Below are 18534 nucleotides of genomic sequence, written 5' to 3' on the forward strand. Positions count from 1 at the left end.
TTTTTATTGATTTCAGAGAGGAAGGGAGAGGGAGAAAGAGAGAGAAGCATCAATGATGGAAGAGAATAATTGATCATCTGCCTCCTGCACGCCTCACACTGGGGATCAAGCCTACAACCTGGGCATGTGCCCTTGACCAGAAATCGAACCATGATCTCCGGGTTCATAAGCCGATGTTCAACTACTGAGCCACTCTGTCTGGGCCAGGAGATTTCTTTTTAAACTCTAATCACAGTCACCCCACCCACACCAGAAAGAGGGCAATATTATATTAGAGTTAGTTTTTTCTTTCTGTGTGCCTATAAAACTTGTTTTTCATCCCTTTTGCAGTACTTTTAGTATCTGCTTCAGATTAGAAATTTGTAGAATGGGAAATATTTATAAAAGGGTAACCTACTTAGTAAGGATTCCTCTACTCGTACTTTGACACAATCAGCTTCACTTTTTCAATCTTTAAAATATTGAGATTGGAGAGACCAAGATGGCGGCATAGGTAAACACCGGAGACTGCTGCCGCAAACAACCACTTCAAAAATACAACTAAAAGACGGAACGGACATCACCCAGAACCACAGGAAGGCTGGCTGAGGAGAGACTCTTCAACTAGAAGGAAAAATAACAGCACACCGAGGCTCAGAGGAGGCGCAGTGTGGAAAAAACTCAGGTGCGGAGGTGCGCGCGCAAAGCGGGCTGGTGGCTGAGAGCGCGGTTGTCGTTTTCGGTCAGGGGGGAGTCTCAGACTCTGAGCTCCAGATACGGGCGAATCGCTGGGGACTCGGACCCAAACGGGAGAAGCGGGAGTGTCTGGCATCAGTTGGAAGGCAGCTTTCCCTCCGAGGTTTGCAGCGGTTCCGGGGGTTCTGAGAAGCAGAGCCTCTGGGAACGGGACTGAGAGGGGCCATAACCGCTCCCTCCGCCCGCCCGCCCTGTTGAGCCCGCCCCGCCCAAGCCCTGCGCAGAGCCATTTGCCAGATCGCCTCAGGCAAAGGCTAGATTAGCACCTCCCCAGAGGACAGAAGTTTTCCGCGGCAGACACAGCTGATTCACACAGCCAGTCGGCCTGGTGGTCAAATCCCTCTAGTATTAACTACAACAATCAAGGCTCAACTAGAACAAGACTGCGCACAAAGACCACTAGGGGGTGCACCAAGAAAGCATAAAAAATGCGGAGACAAAAAAACATGACAGAAATGGAGGATATAGAGCTAAAAATCGCAATTTTGAGGGCTTGCAAAAATGTGCTAGAAGCTGTCAATAAACTTGAGGAGAGAGTCACGAAAACTAATGAGACCCTCGATGCTATGATAAAGAACCAACTAGAAATTAAGCATACACGGACTGAAATAAAGAATATTATACAGACACCCAATAGCAGACCAGAGGAGCGCAAGAATCAAGTCAAAGATTTGAAATGCGAAGAAGCAAAAAACACCCAACCGGAAAAGCAAAATGAAAAAAGAATCCGAAAATACGAAGATAGTGTAAGGAGCCTCTGGGACAGCTTCAAGCGTACCAACATCAGAATAATAGGGGTGCCAGAAGATGAGAGACAGCAAGATATTGAAAACCTATTTGAAGAAATAATGGCAGAAAACTTCCCCCACCTGGTGAAAGAAATGGACTTACAGGTCCAAGAAGCGCAGAGAACCCCAAACAAAAGGAATCCAAAGAGGACCACACCAAGACACATCATAATTAAAATGCCAAGAGCAAAAGACAAAGAGAGAATCTTAAAAGCAGCAAGAGAAAGAGACTCAATTACCTACAAGGGAATACCCATACGACTGTCAGCTGATTTCTCAACAGAAACTTGGCAGGCCAGAAGGGAATGGCAAGAAATATTCAAAGTGATGAATACCAAGAACCTACAACCAAGATTACTTTATCCAGCAAAGCTATCATTCAGAATTGAAGGTCAGATAAAGAGCTTCACAGATAAGGAAAAGCTAAAGGAGTTCATCACCACTAAACCAGTATTATACGAAATGCTGAAAGGTATCCTTTAAGAAGAGGAAGAAGAAAAAGGTAAAGATACAAATTGTGAACAACAAACATGCATCTATCAACAAGTGAATCTAAGAACCAAGTGAATAAATAATCTGATGTACAGAATGAACTGGTGATTATAATGAATCAGGGACATAGAAAGGGAATGGACTGACTATTCTTGGCGGGGAAAGGGGAATGGGAGATGCGGGAAGAGACTGGACAAAAATCGTGCACCTATGGATGAGGACAGTGGGTGGGGAGTGAGGGCGGAGGGTGGGGCGGGAACTGGGAGGAGGGGAGTTATGGGGGGGCAAAAAAGAGGAACAAATGTAACCTGAACAATAAAGATTTAATTTAAAAAAAAATATTGAGATTGTTTTTAAAATATTGGGTAAAGTATGATAAAGTCACTCCCGCCACAGGAGGAGGCAAGAACAAGTCTTGGAATGAAGACGTGTATTATACTCAGTGGTCTCAGAGAGGGTGTCACTTTATGCCACACAGTGTCACAGAGGAAAACACCAAGATGGTGGAGAGGCAGAAGGGACAGGAGCCAGTGGAAGGTTAAGGCAACAGCCTTTATTAGGGTTCTCAAGGGAAAGTGAAGGCAGGGCAGAGTAAACAGTTTAGGGTTAAGCTAGTTTGAGTTATTCTGGAGGGCTTTGGTCTATAGGAGTAGTCTCTGGTTGCCTACTACATGGCCATGGAATATTTCCTCCTGGGGTCTACCTACAAGCTAGATAGAGGAGATATGGCTTTTGATTGGTTAGTTTGCATATCAAAGTTAAGCTCTTAGGCAAGTTATCTTTAGGAATTAGTAGGCCTGAGAGGGGCAGTCTCTCCCTGAGTCTGTAAGGCTCCCAAATACCAGAATATCAAGAATATAGAAAATAAGAACGTATAGTTAGTTTAATTGGCCCTGTGATGAATGAATGCAAATAGATAAATACATGTACAGAATCTAAGAAAACATAGAACAGAGATTCCATGTCAGATTTAATTGTAGGAGGTATGCTACAATCTTAAAAAAAATTTGTGTGTGGTAAAATATAACAAAATTAACCATTTTAACCATTTTGAAGTATACAATTAAGTAGCATTAATTACATCTACAATGTTGTACCACCATCCCCACTATTTCCAAACTTTTCATTACCCCAAACAGAAACTCAACCCAATTGGCAATAATTCCCCATATCCCCCTCCCCAAGTATCTGATAATCTCTAATCTATTTTCTGTCTTTATGAGTTTGACTACTCTAATTACCTCATATAAGTGGAATCATATGTTTGTCTTTTTGTGTCTGATTTCTTTCAATTAGCATACTATATTTGTAGCATATGTCAGACCTTCATTTTTATGGCTGAATAATATTCCATTTTATGTATATGTCACATTTTGTTTATTCATTTATCTGTTGGTGGATACCTGGGTTGTTTGTTTGTTTTTTTAAAATATATTTTTATTGATTTCAGAGAGGAAAGGAGAGGGAGATAGAAGTATCAGTGATGAGAGGGAATCATTGGTTGGCTGCCTCCTGCAGGCCCCCTACTGGGGATGGAGCCCACAACCTGAGCATGTGATATTTATCTTTCTCTGACTGACTTATTTCACTTAGCATGATACTCTCCAGGTCCCTCTATGCTGTCTCCAAGGGTAAGAGATTCTTTTTTACTGCTGCATACTATTCCAGGGTGTAAATGTACCACAGTTTTTTTATCCACTCCTACTGATGGGCACTTGGGCTGTTTCCAGATCTTAGCTATTGTAAATTATGCTGCTATGAACATAGGGGTGCATATATTCTTTCTGATTGTTTGAGTTTCTTAGGATATATTCCTAGAAGTAGGATCACTAGGATAAATGGCAGTTCCATATTTACTTTTTTTTTTTTTTGAGGAAACTCCATTACTGTTTTCATAATGGCTGCACCAGTCTGCATTCCCATCAGCAGTGTACTAGGGTTCCCTTTTCTCCACATCCTCACCACCATTCTGATAGGTGTGAGATGATACCTCAGTGTCATTTTAATTTGCATCTCTGATGATCAGTGACGTTAAGCATTTTCTCATATGTCTCTTGGCCATCTGTATATTCACTTTGGAGAAATACCTATTTTGGTCCTTTGCCCATTTTTTAATTGGATTGTTTATCTTCCTTTTGTTAAGTTATATGAGTTCTTTATATATTTTGGATATTAACCCTTTATCAGATATATCATTGCCAAATATATTCTCCCATACAGTGGGCTCCCTTTTTGTTTTTTTGATGGGTTCTTTTGCTGTGCAGAAGCTTTTTATTTTGGTGTAGTCCCATTTGTTTATTTTCTCCTTAGTTTCTTTTACCCTTAAACTAGATTTTTTTAATATATTTTATTGATTTTTTTACAGAGAGGAAGGGAGAGGGATAGAGAGTTAGAAACATCGATGAGAGAGAAACATCGATCAGCTGCCTCCTGCACACACTCTACTGGGGATGTGCCCGCAACCAAGGTACATGCCCTTGACCGGAATCAAACCTGGGACCCTTCAGTCTGCAGACCGACGCTTCTATCCACTGAGCCAAACCGGTTAGGGCTAAACTAGACTTTTTAAAAAATATTTTTTTATTGATTTCAGAGAGGAAGGGAGAGGAAGAGAGAGATAGAAACATCAGTGATGAGAGGGAAGCATTGATTGCCTGCCTCCTGCACGTTGGACCAAGCCCGCAACCCGGCACGTGCCCTTGACCGGAATCGAACCTAAGGCCCTTTGGTCCGCAGGCTGATGCTCTATCCACTGAGCCAAACCAGCTAGGGCTAAACTAGACATGTTTAAAACAACACTGTTTTTACTTGAAAGAATGACTGACATAAAAACTCATTATTCACACTTAGGTATTGGGCAGACATTTTCTTAAAATGCAAGAAGTAAGTCAGGCTCCAGCCAATTTGGCTCAGTGGATAGAGCGTCAGTCTGCGGACTAAAGGGTCCCGGGTTCGATTCTGGTCAAGGGCACATACCTTGGTTGCAGACTCCTTCCTGGCCTGGGCCCTGGGTGGGGTGTGTGCAAGAGGCAACCAATTGATGTGTTTCTCTTACATCGATATTTCTCTCAGTCTTTCCCTCTCTCTTCCACTCTCTCTAAAAATCAGTGGAAGATATCCTTAGGTGAGGATTTAAAAAGAAAAAAAAAGAAGTCAGTATTTGTTGCCAATGATAAAATTTTAGCTTCCAAGCAAAAAAAGAATTTCAGAAAACTTATATCTACCACTTAAGCTCAACAACTTTCCAAAAAGTTTGTAATAGAATAAAATGGGGGTGGGGGTTGGGAGTGGAAGACCAGCATAATAAAAATGGTTAAATTATGATACATTTATGCAGTGAAATAATGTAACAAGAAAAAGGAATGAAATACAGCTCCATAAAAAAGGTGAGCCCTGGCCTGTGTGGCTCAGTTGGTTAGAGAGTTGTCTTTTGCAACCTCGGCATATCGGGATGACACTCTAACCAACTGAGCTACCCAGCCATTGCCCAGGCATATTAATAATATTCTAGTTCTTAGATTTGGTGGTGGGTTTACAGATTCTCACTGTATTATTTTGTTTGGTAACAACATTGTTTCCTTTTGTATGTATCAAATATTACAGATTCATTTTAAAATTGGGTCCTTTTTAAACAGTACATGGTATTCCACTGAATTTGTATGTACTATAATTATTTCATTTGGCTAGGTTAAATATATTTGAGTTTATTGGGCAAGTCATATAACTTCCTCATCATGGAGGTGATCATAGCTTATGAGCATTTACCATATTATGTTCTAAGAAGTACTTCACATGTATTAACCTATTTAATTTTTCTCTCTCTTTTTTTGATTTGAGAGAGAGAAAGCAACGTCAATTTTTTGTTCTGTTTATTTATGAATTCATTGGTTGATTCTTGTATGTATCCTGACCGGGAATCAAACTCACAACCTTGGCATATGGGCCGACACTCTAACCCAGCGGTTCTCAACCTGTGGGTCGAGACCCCTTTGGCGGTCGAACAACCCTTTCACAGGGGTCGCCTAAGACCATCCTGCATATCAGATATTTACATTACGATTCATAACAGTAGCAACATTACAGTTATGAAGTAGCAACGAAAATAATTTTATGGTTGGATCACAATATGAGGAACTGTTTTTAAAGGGCCAGAAGGTTGAGAACCACTGCTCTAACCAACTGAACTGCCCGGCCAGGGCACTTTTCTAACAACTCTATGAAGTAGGAACTATTATGTCCCTGTTTGAAAGCTAAGATCCTACAGCATAGAGGTTAAAGCAACTTATTGAAGGTTTGCACAGTTAAGAAGCAGAGAGCCAGAATTTGAACCCTCACAAACTGCCTCCAGGGCCTGCACATTTAACTATTATGTTTATATCAATTGCTATAATTACACTTAATTTAACCAGCTTATTATGATTAAAGGAAACTGTTTTGGTGGTGGTAGAGGTGTCAAATGTGGTTAATGAGATTATTATGCTTCCTTGAGAATCTGTGGTCTCCCTGAGTAAGGGAGGGTGGGTAGAGACAGGAGCCCAGGGAAAAGGAAGTGTCTTCTTAAGAGCCTTTGCCAATGTGTTTGTATTTTCTCTCCTTCTAGAGACCATGGCAAGCCCAGGGAAAGACAATTATCGGATGAAGAGCTATAAGAACAATGCCCTAAACCCTGAGGAAATGAGGCGAAGAAGAGAGGAAGAGGGCATTCAGCTTCGGAAGCAGAAGCGGGAGCAACAAGTGGGTTAACCCGAGTATTCTTTATTTTTCAAATTTATTCTTTTATATGTTTTTAGAGAGAGAGAGAGAGAGAGAGAAACATCAATTTGTTCCACTTACATTTTTTTTTTCCAGAGAGGAAGGGAGAGGGAGATAGAAATATCAATGATGAGAGAGAATCATTGATCAGCTACCTCCTGTGCGCCCCACACTGGGGATCAAGCCTGGAACCTGGGCATGTGCCCTGACTCAGAATTGAACCGTGACCTCCTGGTTCGTAGGTCAACACTCATCCACTGAGCCATGCTGGCCGGGCTTCCCAAGGATATTTTTTCCATTGATTGTTTTTGTTTGTTTTTTTCAGAGAGATTGGAAGGAAGGAACAGGAGAAAGAGAGAGAAACATTGATGTGAGAGAGACACATCAATTGGTTGCCTCCTGCACACGCCCCAACTGGGACCAGGGATCAAACCTGCAACACAGGTACATGACCTTAGCCGTGATTAAAGGGTGACCCTTTGGTGCTCTAACCACTAGACCACACCTACTAGTACCATTGGTTGATTCTTATGTGCCATGTGTGGGGATCAAACCCATAACCTTGGCATATTGGGACAACACTCTTACCAATTGAGCTATCTGGCCAGGGCCCAGAGTATTCTTAAACATATTGTTCAGAGAAAGGATCCAGCTGCCATGATTGGTCTCCACCTTGCACTCTCACCCTCCTTTAGGAAAGTAGCTAAGCTGCCATGTTTGACAGCTTCCTTTGTTGTAAAGAAATGTTGAAAGCTTTGAGAAAGAGAAAATCAGCCCTAACTGGTTTGGCTCAATGGATAGAGCATCTGCCTGCGGACTCAAGGGTCCCAGGTTCAATTCCGGTCAAGGGCATGTACTTTGGTTGCAGACACATCCCCAGTGGGCGGTGTGCAGGAGGCAGCTGATCTTGATGTTTCTCTCTCATCATTGATGTTTCTAACTCTCTGTCCCTCTCCCTTCCAGTGGTGGGCGGTCAGGAGGCAGCTGATCTTGATGTTTCTCTCTCATCATTGATGTTTCTAACTCTCTGTCCCTCTCCCTTCCTCGCTGTAAAAAATCAATAAAGTATATTTAAACAAAAAAAAGAAAGAGAAAATCAATCCCTTATTCTTTTTTCATAACAACAGCATCATTTCTGTCTTCAATATAACATTTTGGTTCTAGCCCCTTATTTATTGCCTTCTCTCTTCTTTACCCTAAAGTCAGTGTTAGGCCTGGCCTTCAAGGCCTAGCTCCAAGCCTGACTTTTTAAGAGGTTCATCCGCTATTCTGGGCTGCCTTATTTCTTTTTCCTGGGTCCATTCTTTGTAAGTCTCCCTAGAACTGAGAGTATATTAATAGCTCATCATTTGTGCTCTTTCACATACCCACTAAATTGGTGCCTTGCCCAAACCTACATGTAGTCACCTAACCTGCTTTTGCCTACCCTCTTGCTTTACCATTATTCCTTCAAAGCCTTTTATACTCTTCACCTTTTATACAAAGGGCATTAGAATCTTTAAAGATTTTTTTGCTTATAAAAATGAAAATAGTTAGATAAAATAGAAAGTAAAGCTCTTGAATATCTTTCTATGCCAGTATGTTAAACTTGGCATTTTCTCAACCATGCTAGCATTTCCTTGACAGTTTTGCCATAATTTAACATGAGGTTATTCTTTGTTGTTGTTGTTTTTGTTTCAGTGAATAGTCTTACCACCATCTCTTCTCTTCACTTGCAGCTATTTAAACGGAGAAATGTAGAGATGATTAATGAAGAAGCTGCCATGTTCGATAGTCTCCTCATGGACTCCTACGTGAGCTCTACCACTGGGGTAAGGCCCTTGCTTCGGGCAGGCCTGGGAAGTACCTGCTTCTACAAAACAGAAATTGGGCAGTTCACATCATCTAGTAGTTTTGCTCACAACCATGCAAAGCTCTTTCTTCCACGGGCCCTTTTGTAGTTGGTCAGCTTTAAGAGACCACAAGGATTTATCTCTGATAGAGACACCTTAGGAAACACTTAAAAGGAAGCCATCAGTTGCCTCAAAAGTAAGGAATTATTTTTCAAATGTCCCGACTTGAAGCAGCCATGGATTAAACCAGCGCATTCTCCTGAGCCTGTCTGTTATGCTGTCCTCTTGCCCTCAACTCTTTACAAAGTAGGATGCCACACAGGATTATGTGCTCATGTCTGACTCTAGTGTTGGTTTGCAAAGCCTTGAACCTGTTTTATATTCTAGGAGAGTGTGATCACAAGAGAGATGGTAGAGATGCTCTTTTCTGATGACTCTGACCTGCAGTTAGCAACCACACAGAAATTCCGGAAACTGCTCTCTAAAGGTACAAAGCCTGGCCCACCCCCCAAAGAGACCAACTACATGATTTAGTGTCTTGTTTCTTCTCACCGACCTCATCAACCTACCCCCCTTCACTCATTCTGCTTTGGTGTTTAGAGAAGCCAGGCACATTTTTATCTTTGCACTGGCTATTCCTTCTACCTGATACTCTCTACTTGACATATCTGTGTGACAGCTCCCTCACTTCTGCGATCAGATCCTACCTTCTTGATGAAGCCTACCCTGATATCCTATTTAAAATTACAGGCCTTCTCCCAACCCTTGGCATTTTTAATCTTTTTACCTTGCCCAACCTATTCTTTTTTTCCTCATTATATTTATTACCTTCTATCAACAGAATCTCTCTCCTCACTAGGATGTAAGCTCTGTGAGAACAGAGACTTTTGGTTTTGTTCACTACTGTATCCTCAGTATCTAGAACTGTGTCGAGCACATTGTTCATGGTCAGTAAAAATTTGATAGTAAAAATACTTCTTGTCTCAGTATATGAAGCAGCTCTCCCAATAAAGGAATGCTGGTCTTAGAAGGAAAATGTGTAGACTAGGGTTGCTCATCCCTTGGGCTTTCTTCTCTCCCTTACTTACTTGCTTAGGTAAGTAAGGTCACTTACTTGCCTAGGTTCAATAAGCCAAAGGTGAGTATACTTAAATTAGGATAGGCTTTACTTTTTGGCATCCCAACTGCTTCATAGAGGTCAAAGATGACCAACTGTTGTGAAAACCACCTCACCCAAAAGGAGTTTGAGCATGCTCATAAGGATGGTCAGGAGCATCTAGGAAGGATGGTGAGTTGACCCCAGTGGATGCATCAGCCAAAGCCTATCCTGACTTTTCCTCTTCTTCCTTTCTCCCTCTTCCAGAGCCTAGCCCTCCAATAGATGAAGTTATCAACACGCCAGGAGTGGTGGATCGGTTTGTGGAGTTTCTGAAGAGGAATGAGAATTGTACATTACAGGTGAGCTCTGGGTGGAATGGTATCAGATGAAAGCCCTCCTTCAAAGAAATTGCAGTGGGATATTTCTATAGACACATCTCTTAGGAAACAGACAAGTAATGTGAGGAAACATTTAAGAGAAGCTATCTGTTTGTTGCTCAGAAGTCTTAGCCTCAAATAAGAGAGCCCAGATCTCTTCTCTAAAATAATGTCAAAGAAAGATACCAGAATATAACAGATGGACTGTTCAGTTATAAATCAGAGGTTCCAGTTCACTTCCACATTACCTGTGTGACCTGAGGCAAATTATTTAGCCTCTGGATTTTTTTTCTCAGAAATGGGTGGTGAGTCAGTCTGTTGGAACTTGCTAGAAACTCAGCTGAAAGGGACTTTAAGAGATCCAGCACACGCTAATCCTGGTTTCAGTAATGAAGAAAGTGAACCTTGGGAAATAAAAAAATTATTTGCTAAAGGACTAATTGGTGCTGAAGTAGTGCAGGTCTAGACCTGGACCATTGAGGCCCACTCCTGGCTTCCCATTCTGTTATGTCACTGCCAATACCTCTTCCTACCATTTAAAGGGGGAGCGGAAAAGGCCTGTGTTTTGATTTATTTATTTATTTATTAGTCAGGAACAAGAGGCTTACTGCCTGAGCCAGCTGGTAGGCATAGCTGCCCTCTCTGGAATGACTTCTCAATGATGGTTTAATCTCACTTTCAGTTTGAAGCTGCCTGGGCTCTAACCAACATTGCCTCTGGAACCTCTCAGCAGACCAAAATTGTCATTGAAGCAGGGGCTGTCCCCATTTTTATAGAGCTGCTTAACTCGGACTTTGAGGATGTACAGGAACAGGTAATGCTCAAATTTGGCTTAATTCTTTAAAAAAAAAAAAAAAAGATATTTTTAATTGATTTTTTTGAAGAGGGAGAGGTGGGGGGGGAGCGGCAGGAACATCTATGTGAAAGCAAAACATCAATCAGCTGCCTCTTGCATGCCCCCTACCAGGGATTGAGCCAGAAACCCCGGTGGGAATCGAACCGGCAACCTGTTGGTGCACTGGACAGTGCCCAACAGAGCAACCCACCAGCCAAGGCTGGCTTAATTCTTGATAGTACCTGTGGTATAATACAAAATATGTTTGGTCTTTGCCTCCAGTTCTGACAAAAAGCTCCTAAAATCCTTCGAATTTTCTGAGTGATAGTAGTGTCTTTTGTTATTTATAATGAGCCCTTTTGGAACATACCTGAGTCTATGCTAATGAGATGGTTCAGGGTGTGGCTCCTTAATCTCAGGATTGGGGGGGAAGGGGGTGGCTGGTCATCAGAATGACCAAACATAGGATTAGAGGGTGGGAACTCTCAGCCCCAACTCCCAAAACCTTCCCCACCCATCCCCCCCCAACCTCCCAGGAAGGTTAGGAGAGCTAGAGATCTGGTTATAAAAACTCTTGAACAGCGATTATTTAGAGAGCTCCCAGATTGGTGAACACATCAATATGCTGGGAAGATGGGAAGCCTGGAGAGGACATGGAAGCTCTGTGACACCCCCACTCCTCACCCCATACCTTGCCCTATGCATCGCTTTCATTTAGCTCTTCCTGCGTTGTAGCCATTATAATAAACTGGTAAATAACTAAAGTGTTTCCCTGAGTTCTGTGAACCTTTAGTGAATTATTGAATCTGAGAAGGGGATTGTGGGAACTCTCAAATTTATAGCTAGTGTGTGGTGCCTGGTGTCTAAAGTGGGGGCAGTGTTGTGGACTGAGCTTTAACCTGTAGGGTTTGCGCTAACTCCAAGAGTTAGTGTTAGAATTTAGTTGACTTGTTGGGCACTTGGTGTGGAAAAACTCCACACATTTGGCATCAGAGGTGGTAGTGGAGAAAAGATACCCCTGTACCCACTTCTCAGTACCTACAGATCATAGAGATAAAGATACAACTTCCATTTCTTCCACTGGATATTTGCTGTTGGCTAGAAGTAGAGAGTGGTACTGGGATTTTTTCCCCCCCCATTACAGTAAGGTAGGTCCTGTGAGAATACAAGAGTGCACCTTTTCAATCACTTTCGCCTTTTGTGGGGGCGGGGCTAGAAAGGTCTTGGTTAGGCTTCTCTGGCTGCAGTACAGAGGTCAGCCTGTCTTTGCCACTGAACCAGGAACCCTCATAATAAAGGCCGTCATAGAGCAAGTGCTCATAAAAGACACCAAAAGGGCCCTGGCTGGGTTGGAGCATCATCCAATATGCCAAAAGGTTGTGGGTTTGATTCCTGGTCAGGGCACATACTTAGGTTTCGGGTTCAGTCCCCAGTTGGGGTGTGTAGGGGAGGCAACCAGTTCATATTTCTCTCTCATATCGATGTTTCTCCCTCTCTTTCCCTTCCTCTCTAAAAAAAATTTTTTTTGATCAATTAAAAATATATCCTTGTGTGAGGATGAAAAAAACAAACAAAACTACATTAAAAATAAAAAAGAGTCAACAGAGATGGCACCTGAGCTTATTCAGTGTGTCTTGGGCCTTGATATGGTTTTCATCTGATTATTGGTGGGTACTCACTCTATGGTTGTAAGTATAAAGAAACCATTAGGCTCTGTGGGTGACAGTTTCATCATCCCCTTTTCAGGCAGTCTGGGCACTGGGAAACATAGCTGGAGACAGCTCCGTTTGCCGAGATTACGTCTTGAACTGTTCCATCCTTAATCCTTTGTTAACGTGAGTAATTAATGATCACCTGCACCTGAGGCATCTGTAGGGCAGCCATGTGGTAGTTCTTTTGGGGGAACTTACCTCAAGATGGTAAGTAAAGATAAAAAGTACATTTTGATTGCCAAAGTAAAAAGTATCATTTAAGAGCATGAAGATTACGCTGCTGGTCTGTGCCAAGGTGGATTTTGGGCTTCCTCACTTCATGGCACCGTGGAATCTTATGTTGGTCATACCTGCCTTATTTTTGAGCCAGGGAGAGAGGCAGGATTAACCCATCTTGGAAAATCTAGCCTTCTCTGCAGAATACATTGATTTGCTATGGGTTTATGCATAGGGACATTGGAAAGCTCTGTTGTAAACCGCAGGTCAAAGTCCCCATGAAGGGTCATCTGGACCCTTCCCCCACCCCTTAAAGTAGAGCTACATTACATTTAAACCAAAATAAATGGATGAACTGTTCTTCAGAGAGCACAATCTCATATCATAATCCTCTGGGCATGCAGGTTGGCCTCCCAGCACAAACAGGCTATTAACTTAGGTCTATGGGTAGGAAGAAACTGAGGCTGCTAGAGTCTTAGGGATCTAATTGGATTTGCTCCTGGGGTCCATTGGCAACAACCCTATGCCAAGGACATCATTGCTCAGGATCTGGCTTTTTTTTTTTTTTCTTTCAGGCTCCTTACAAAATCCACACGACTGACAATGACACGGAATGCAGTCTGGGCCCTGTCAAACCTCTGCCGAGGGAAGAACCCACCTCCAGAGTTTGCAATGGTGAGAGAGTGTCTTACCGGTTCCTGAGGGATAGTAGGTTCCTTCATGTGGATGAATTTTTATGTGGGAGTTTTCAAGTCTTTGGGGAACTCCTATGAGTCTCTCAATCTATGGGAGACTGAAAAAGGCTATTGTCAATGAAGTAGGTAATCTTGTGTGCATAGATGGGAAAGTGAAAAGTTAGGCCTGATGGCTTAATGTTGTAGGGATGTCCAGGGCATAGAATTACTTGTAGAGGCGGGGACAGCAGTGTTAGTAGTAGTAGAGCTGATATAACTTGAGTCCCTCTCACTCTGCTTCCAACAGGTCTCCCCTTGTTTGCCTGTGCTGTCTCGCCTCCTCTTCAGCAGTGACTCAGATTTGCTGGCAGATGCTTGCTGGGCCCTTTCTTATTTGTCTGATGGCCCCAATGAGAAGATCCAGGCGGTCATAGACTCTGGAGTCTGCAGGAGATTGGTAGAGCTTCTAATGTGAGTAGTCTCAGAAAGGGTACAGATTCCCTAATCTTTTCTTTTCTTTTTTCTTTTTTTAAAAAATATATTTTTATTGATTTTAGAGAGGAAAGGATAGAAAAAGAGAGATAAAAACATCAGTGATGAGAGAGAATCATCAATTGGCTGCCTCCTGCATGCCCCCTACTGGGGATTGAGCCCACAACCCAGGCATGTGCCCTTGACCGGAAGCAAATCCAGGACCCTTCAGTCCGTAGGCCGATGCTCTAGCCACTGAGCCAAACCAACTAGGGCTCCCTAATCTTTTCTAAGCTCAGACTGCTGCCCTGTCCCAAGATCTGGAGCCAGGAGAGTGCTGTCAGCCTTAGTGGTCAGCAGGACTGAGTACTATGTACTGTTTTTTACTCACCAGTTCTCCCTCCTCTGCAGGCATAATGATTACAAAGTGGCTTCTCCTGCCCTGAGAGCTGTGGGTAACATCGTCACTGGGGATGACATCCAAACCCAGGTAAGGAAGAAGAGAGCTGCCTGTGGACAAAACCCTTCCTTACCAAGAACTTTGGGGCTGATGGGAGGCAGCATAGACTAGGAGAGAAAGCATGGGCTTGGGTGAAAATTTCCAACTCTGCCACTTGCTATATGATCACGGGCAGCTTGGTTGCCTTCATTTTTTTCTATAAATTGGAAGCAAATTATCATTCATTCTGTGCTTTTGAAGGAACATTAAATTAATCTAACTTAGTACCTGGGACATTGTAAGCTAACTGTTAATAGTTTTTGAGTCCTGGTCCTTTCGAGATATTAAAAGGTATAAAACCTTACCCCTACTTCCTAGACCTTACGATCCTATAGGGACACTACCTCCTGTTAATCTAGACAGGGAGGGCACAGTAAATGGGTTCTCTTCTGTTCAAAGGCTAGAAACCTGGGTTTTCTTTGAGTCTTAAGTAGTTGACATAATTCTGTGGGATTCTTGACAGTTTTTTATAGGTGATCAAACCCACACTCATTTTCTAGGCCATTCTTATGTGTGCGTATGTGAGCAAATATTCATACATAAAATTTACTGGTTTAACCATTTTCAAGTGTACATTTCGGTGTCATTAAGTATATTCACATTGTTACTCAACCACCATCACCATCCATTTTCTTTTCTTTTTTTCTTTTAAATATATTTTATTGATTTTTTTACAGAGAGGAAGGGAGAGGGATAGAGTTAGAAACATCGATGAGAGAGAAACATCGATCAGCTGCCTCCTGCATACTCCCTACTGGGGATGTGCCCGCAACCAAGGTACATCCCTTGACCGGAATCGAACCTGGGACCCTTCAGTCCGCAGGCTGATGCTCTATCCACTGAGCCAAACTGGTTAGGGCACCATCCATTTTCACAGTCTATAATAATAACAGCATAATATGCTAATTAGACTGGACGTCCTTCTGGACAAAGTCAGGGCTGCGAGGGAAGCCCGGGTCCTGGGTACCAGAGGGAAGCCAGTGCCGGCAGCCAGGGGAAGGAAGGCCTACTCTTGCATGAATTTCCTGCATTGGGCCTCCAGTTTTTTCATAATTTCAAACTGAAAGTCTGTACCCATTAAATAATTACTCCCCATTTCCTCCTCCCCCCAGCCCCTGGTAGCCACAATACTACTTTCTTCATGAGTTTGACTACTCTAGGTACCTCATATAAGTGGAACCATATATATTTGTTCTTTTGTGTCACCTTATTTCACTTAGCATAATGTCTTTGAGGTTCATTCATATTATAGCATGTGTCAGACCTTCATTCTTTTTTATGTGTAAACTAGAGGCCCTATGCACGAAATTTGTGCAAGAGTAGGCCTTCCTTCCCCTGGCTGCCGGCACCGACTTCCCTCTGGCACCTGGGACCCGGGCTTCCCTCACAGCCCCAGCTTCATCTGGAAGGTTATCTGGAAGAACATCTGGTCTAATTAGCATATTATGCTTTTATTATTATAGATAATATTGCATTGTATGCGTACACCACATTTTGTTTATGCATTTTATGCATCTGTTGATAGACACTTGGGTTGTTTTCACCTTTTGGCTATTGTGAATAATACTGCATTGAACATTGGTGTTCAAGTTATCTGTTTGAGTTTCTGCTTTCAGTTCTTTTGGATATGTATCCAGAAGTGGAATTATTGGATCATATGATAATTTTACGTGTAATATTTTAAGGAATCACCATAGGGTTTTGCACAGTGGCCATACCAGTTTGCATTCCCACCCTCAAAGTACCAGGTTCCGGTTTTTTCCATATCCTTAACACTTGTATTTTCTGGGGGTTTTTTATAGTAGTCATCCTAGTAAGTGTAAAGTGGTATCTCATTGTGGATTTGATTTGCATTTCCTAATGATTAGTGATGTTTGGCATCTTTTTATCTGCTTTTTGGCCATCTATATATCTTCTTTGGAGAAATGTCTATTCAAATCCTATGCCCATTTTTAAAATTGAGTTGTTTGTTTCTTCATTGTTGAATTGTAGAAATTCTTTATATATTCTTGATATTAATTCTTACCAGGTATTTGTTTTGCATATATTTTCTCCCATTCTGTGATTTAGCTGTCCACTCTATTGATGGTATCTTCTGATGCATAAAAGTTTTAAATTTTGATTAAGTCCATTTATCTAATTTTTGTTGCCTATGCTTTTGGTGTTCTAGGTCATTCTCAACTGTTCAGCACTCCCTTGCCTCCTCCACTTGCTGAGCAGCCCCAAGGAGTCAATTCGGAAAGAAGCTTGCTGGACCATTTCAAATATCACTGCTGGCAACAGGGCTCAAATACAGGTAGAACAAGCAGAAGGGAAGTCGGGGTGGGTACATCAGGTGGGAAGGCATGGGGACATGAGAGGTTGTAGAATATTTGCTTCTAGAAGAATTTGTTCCCCTTTAGAAATTGGGGTCAAAGATTCTGTGTAGTGGAAGCCAGTTTCCCCCACAGTCTCTCATCTACATAACAAGAACAAAGGAAGACTCCCAGGAAGGGAAGAGGTCTCAATCTTAGCTGATTTGTGGGCTGGATTTGATTTCTCTTCTTGAAGTGACTTACTTTCTCCTCCCCATCCCCACCCCAATCCTCTCTCAGGCTGTCATAGATACAAACATCTTCCCTGTGCTGATCGAAATTCTTCAGAAAGCAGAGTTCCGTACAAGGAAAGAGGCAGCCTGGGCCATCACCAATGCCACATCTGGAGGAACCCCTGAGCAGATCAGGTATCATGTTTTTTCCCCCCTTGTCTGGAGTGATATGTATACTCTCCTTCTTTCTTTTCTTTTTTTAAATATATTTTTATTGATTTCAGAGAAGAAGGGAGAGAGAGATAGAAACATCAGTGATGAGAGAGAATCATTGATTGGCTGCCTCCTACATATCCCATACTATGGATCAAGCCCGCAATCTGGGCATATGCCCTGGCTGGGAATGGAACCAGCAACCTCTTGGTGCATGGATCAACGCTCAAACACTGAACTGGCTAGGCAGCTGCAATAGGTTCTAACTGATAAACTGCTAGAGTGGCACTGGAGTCTGGAATAGATACCTATAGACCATGTACCTCTTTTCTCTCCTGGAGAACGGAAATCTGTGATACAGACATCTGTCTCCTACCTCATTCTCCACACCAGAGACTATATGTAATTGTCAGTTATCCATGCAAATGAAGGAGAGCCATGTTATGGTTCATTCGCATCAGCTTCTTTAGGAAATCATTTTGGGGGGTAATACTTGGGAGAAACAAGAAAGTATTTTGTGTATGTGTGCTTGTTTTTTTGTTTTTTGTTGTTGTTGTTGTTTTTTGTTGTTTTTTTAGTTTCCATTATCAATATGAATAGGAGTGGTGGGAATTAGGCAAGTGTCTTGCCCTTAGTAAGGGGATATATTCGGTACAGTCATTCACCACTTAATGACAAGAATACGTTGTAAGATTAGGGGATTTTGCCATTGTGCAAACATCACAGAGTGCACTTAAACAAACCTAGATGGTCTAGCCTACTCCATACCTAAGCTATATGGTATAGCACACAGTTCCTAGGCTACAAGCCTATCTCTACATATAAAAGGCTAATATGCAAAGTGTCCCCTCGGGAGTTCGACTGGGAGACTGTAAGTTTGGTTGCTTGCTATGACGTGCGCTGACCACCAGGGGGCGGTGGGAACGAAGGAAGGCCCCCGTTGGCAGCCAGAAGGCCCCTATCGGCCCTGATCGCCAGCCAGGCCTAAGGATCCTAACCATGCACAAATTTCGTGCATCAGGCCTCTAGTACCACATATTACTATACTAAACAAAATGATGTGACATGGTAAACATGAGATGTGTGAGGCTGCTGCCAGCATAACAGTTATTGTTTGACAGCAAACTTTTTTTTTTAATTAAATCTTTATTGTTCAGATTATTACATTTGTTCCTCTTTTTTCCCCCCATAACTCCCCTCCTCTCAGTTCCCGCCCCACCCTCCGCCCTCACTCCCCACCCTCTGTCCTCATCCATAGGTGCACAATTTTTGTCCAGTCTCTTCCCGCATCTCCCACTCCCCTTTCCCCCCC

The 18534-nt window shown here is 42.4% G+C and overlaps 1 protein-coding gene across 2 annotated transcripts in view; it reads left to right on the forward strand.

Moving 5' to 3' along the window:
- The window catches only part of KPNA6 (karyopherin alpha 6 (importin alpha 7)), a 60680-nt gene that overhangs the window by 34613 nt on the left and 7533 nt on the right, over positions 1 to 18534 (forward strand). For both annotated transcript variants that reach the window (XM_005878339.2, XM_005878340.2), the window contains exons 2-12: positions 6616 to 6749; positions 8486 to 8578; positions 8987 to 9086; positions 9963 to 10057; positions 10758 to 10889; positions 12657 to 12745; positions 13414 to 13513; positions 13820 to 13983; positions 14395 to 14473; positions 16653 to 16778; positions 17077 to 17204. In XM_005878339.2, the coding sequence (XP_005878401.1) occupies positions 6616 to 6749; positions 8486 to 8578; positions 8987 to 9086; positions 9963 to 10057; positions 10758 to 10889; positions 12657 to 12745; positions 13414 to 13513; positions 13820 to 13983; positions 14395 to 14473; positions 16653 to 16778; positions 17077 to 17204 (1240 nt within the window). The remainder of the gene's footprint in view (positions 1 to 6615; positions 6750 to 8485; positions 8579 to 8986; positions 9087 to 9962; positions 10058 to 10757; positions 10890 to 12656; positions 12746 to 13413; positions 13514 to 13819; positions 13984 to 14394; positions 14474 to 16652; positions 16779 to 17076; positions 17205 to 18534) is intronic.

The sequence above is a fragment of the Myotis brandtii genome, unplaced genomic scaffold (genome assembly GCF_000412655.1).
Source record: "Myotis brandtii unplaced genomic scaffold, ASM41265v1 scaffold555, whole genome shotgun sequence".
In the NCBI taxonomy this organism is placed as follows: domain Eukaryota; kingdom Metazoa; phylum Chordata; class Mammalia; order Chiroptera; family Vespertilionidae; genus Myotis; species Myotis brandtii.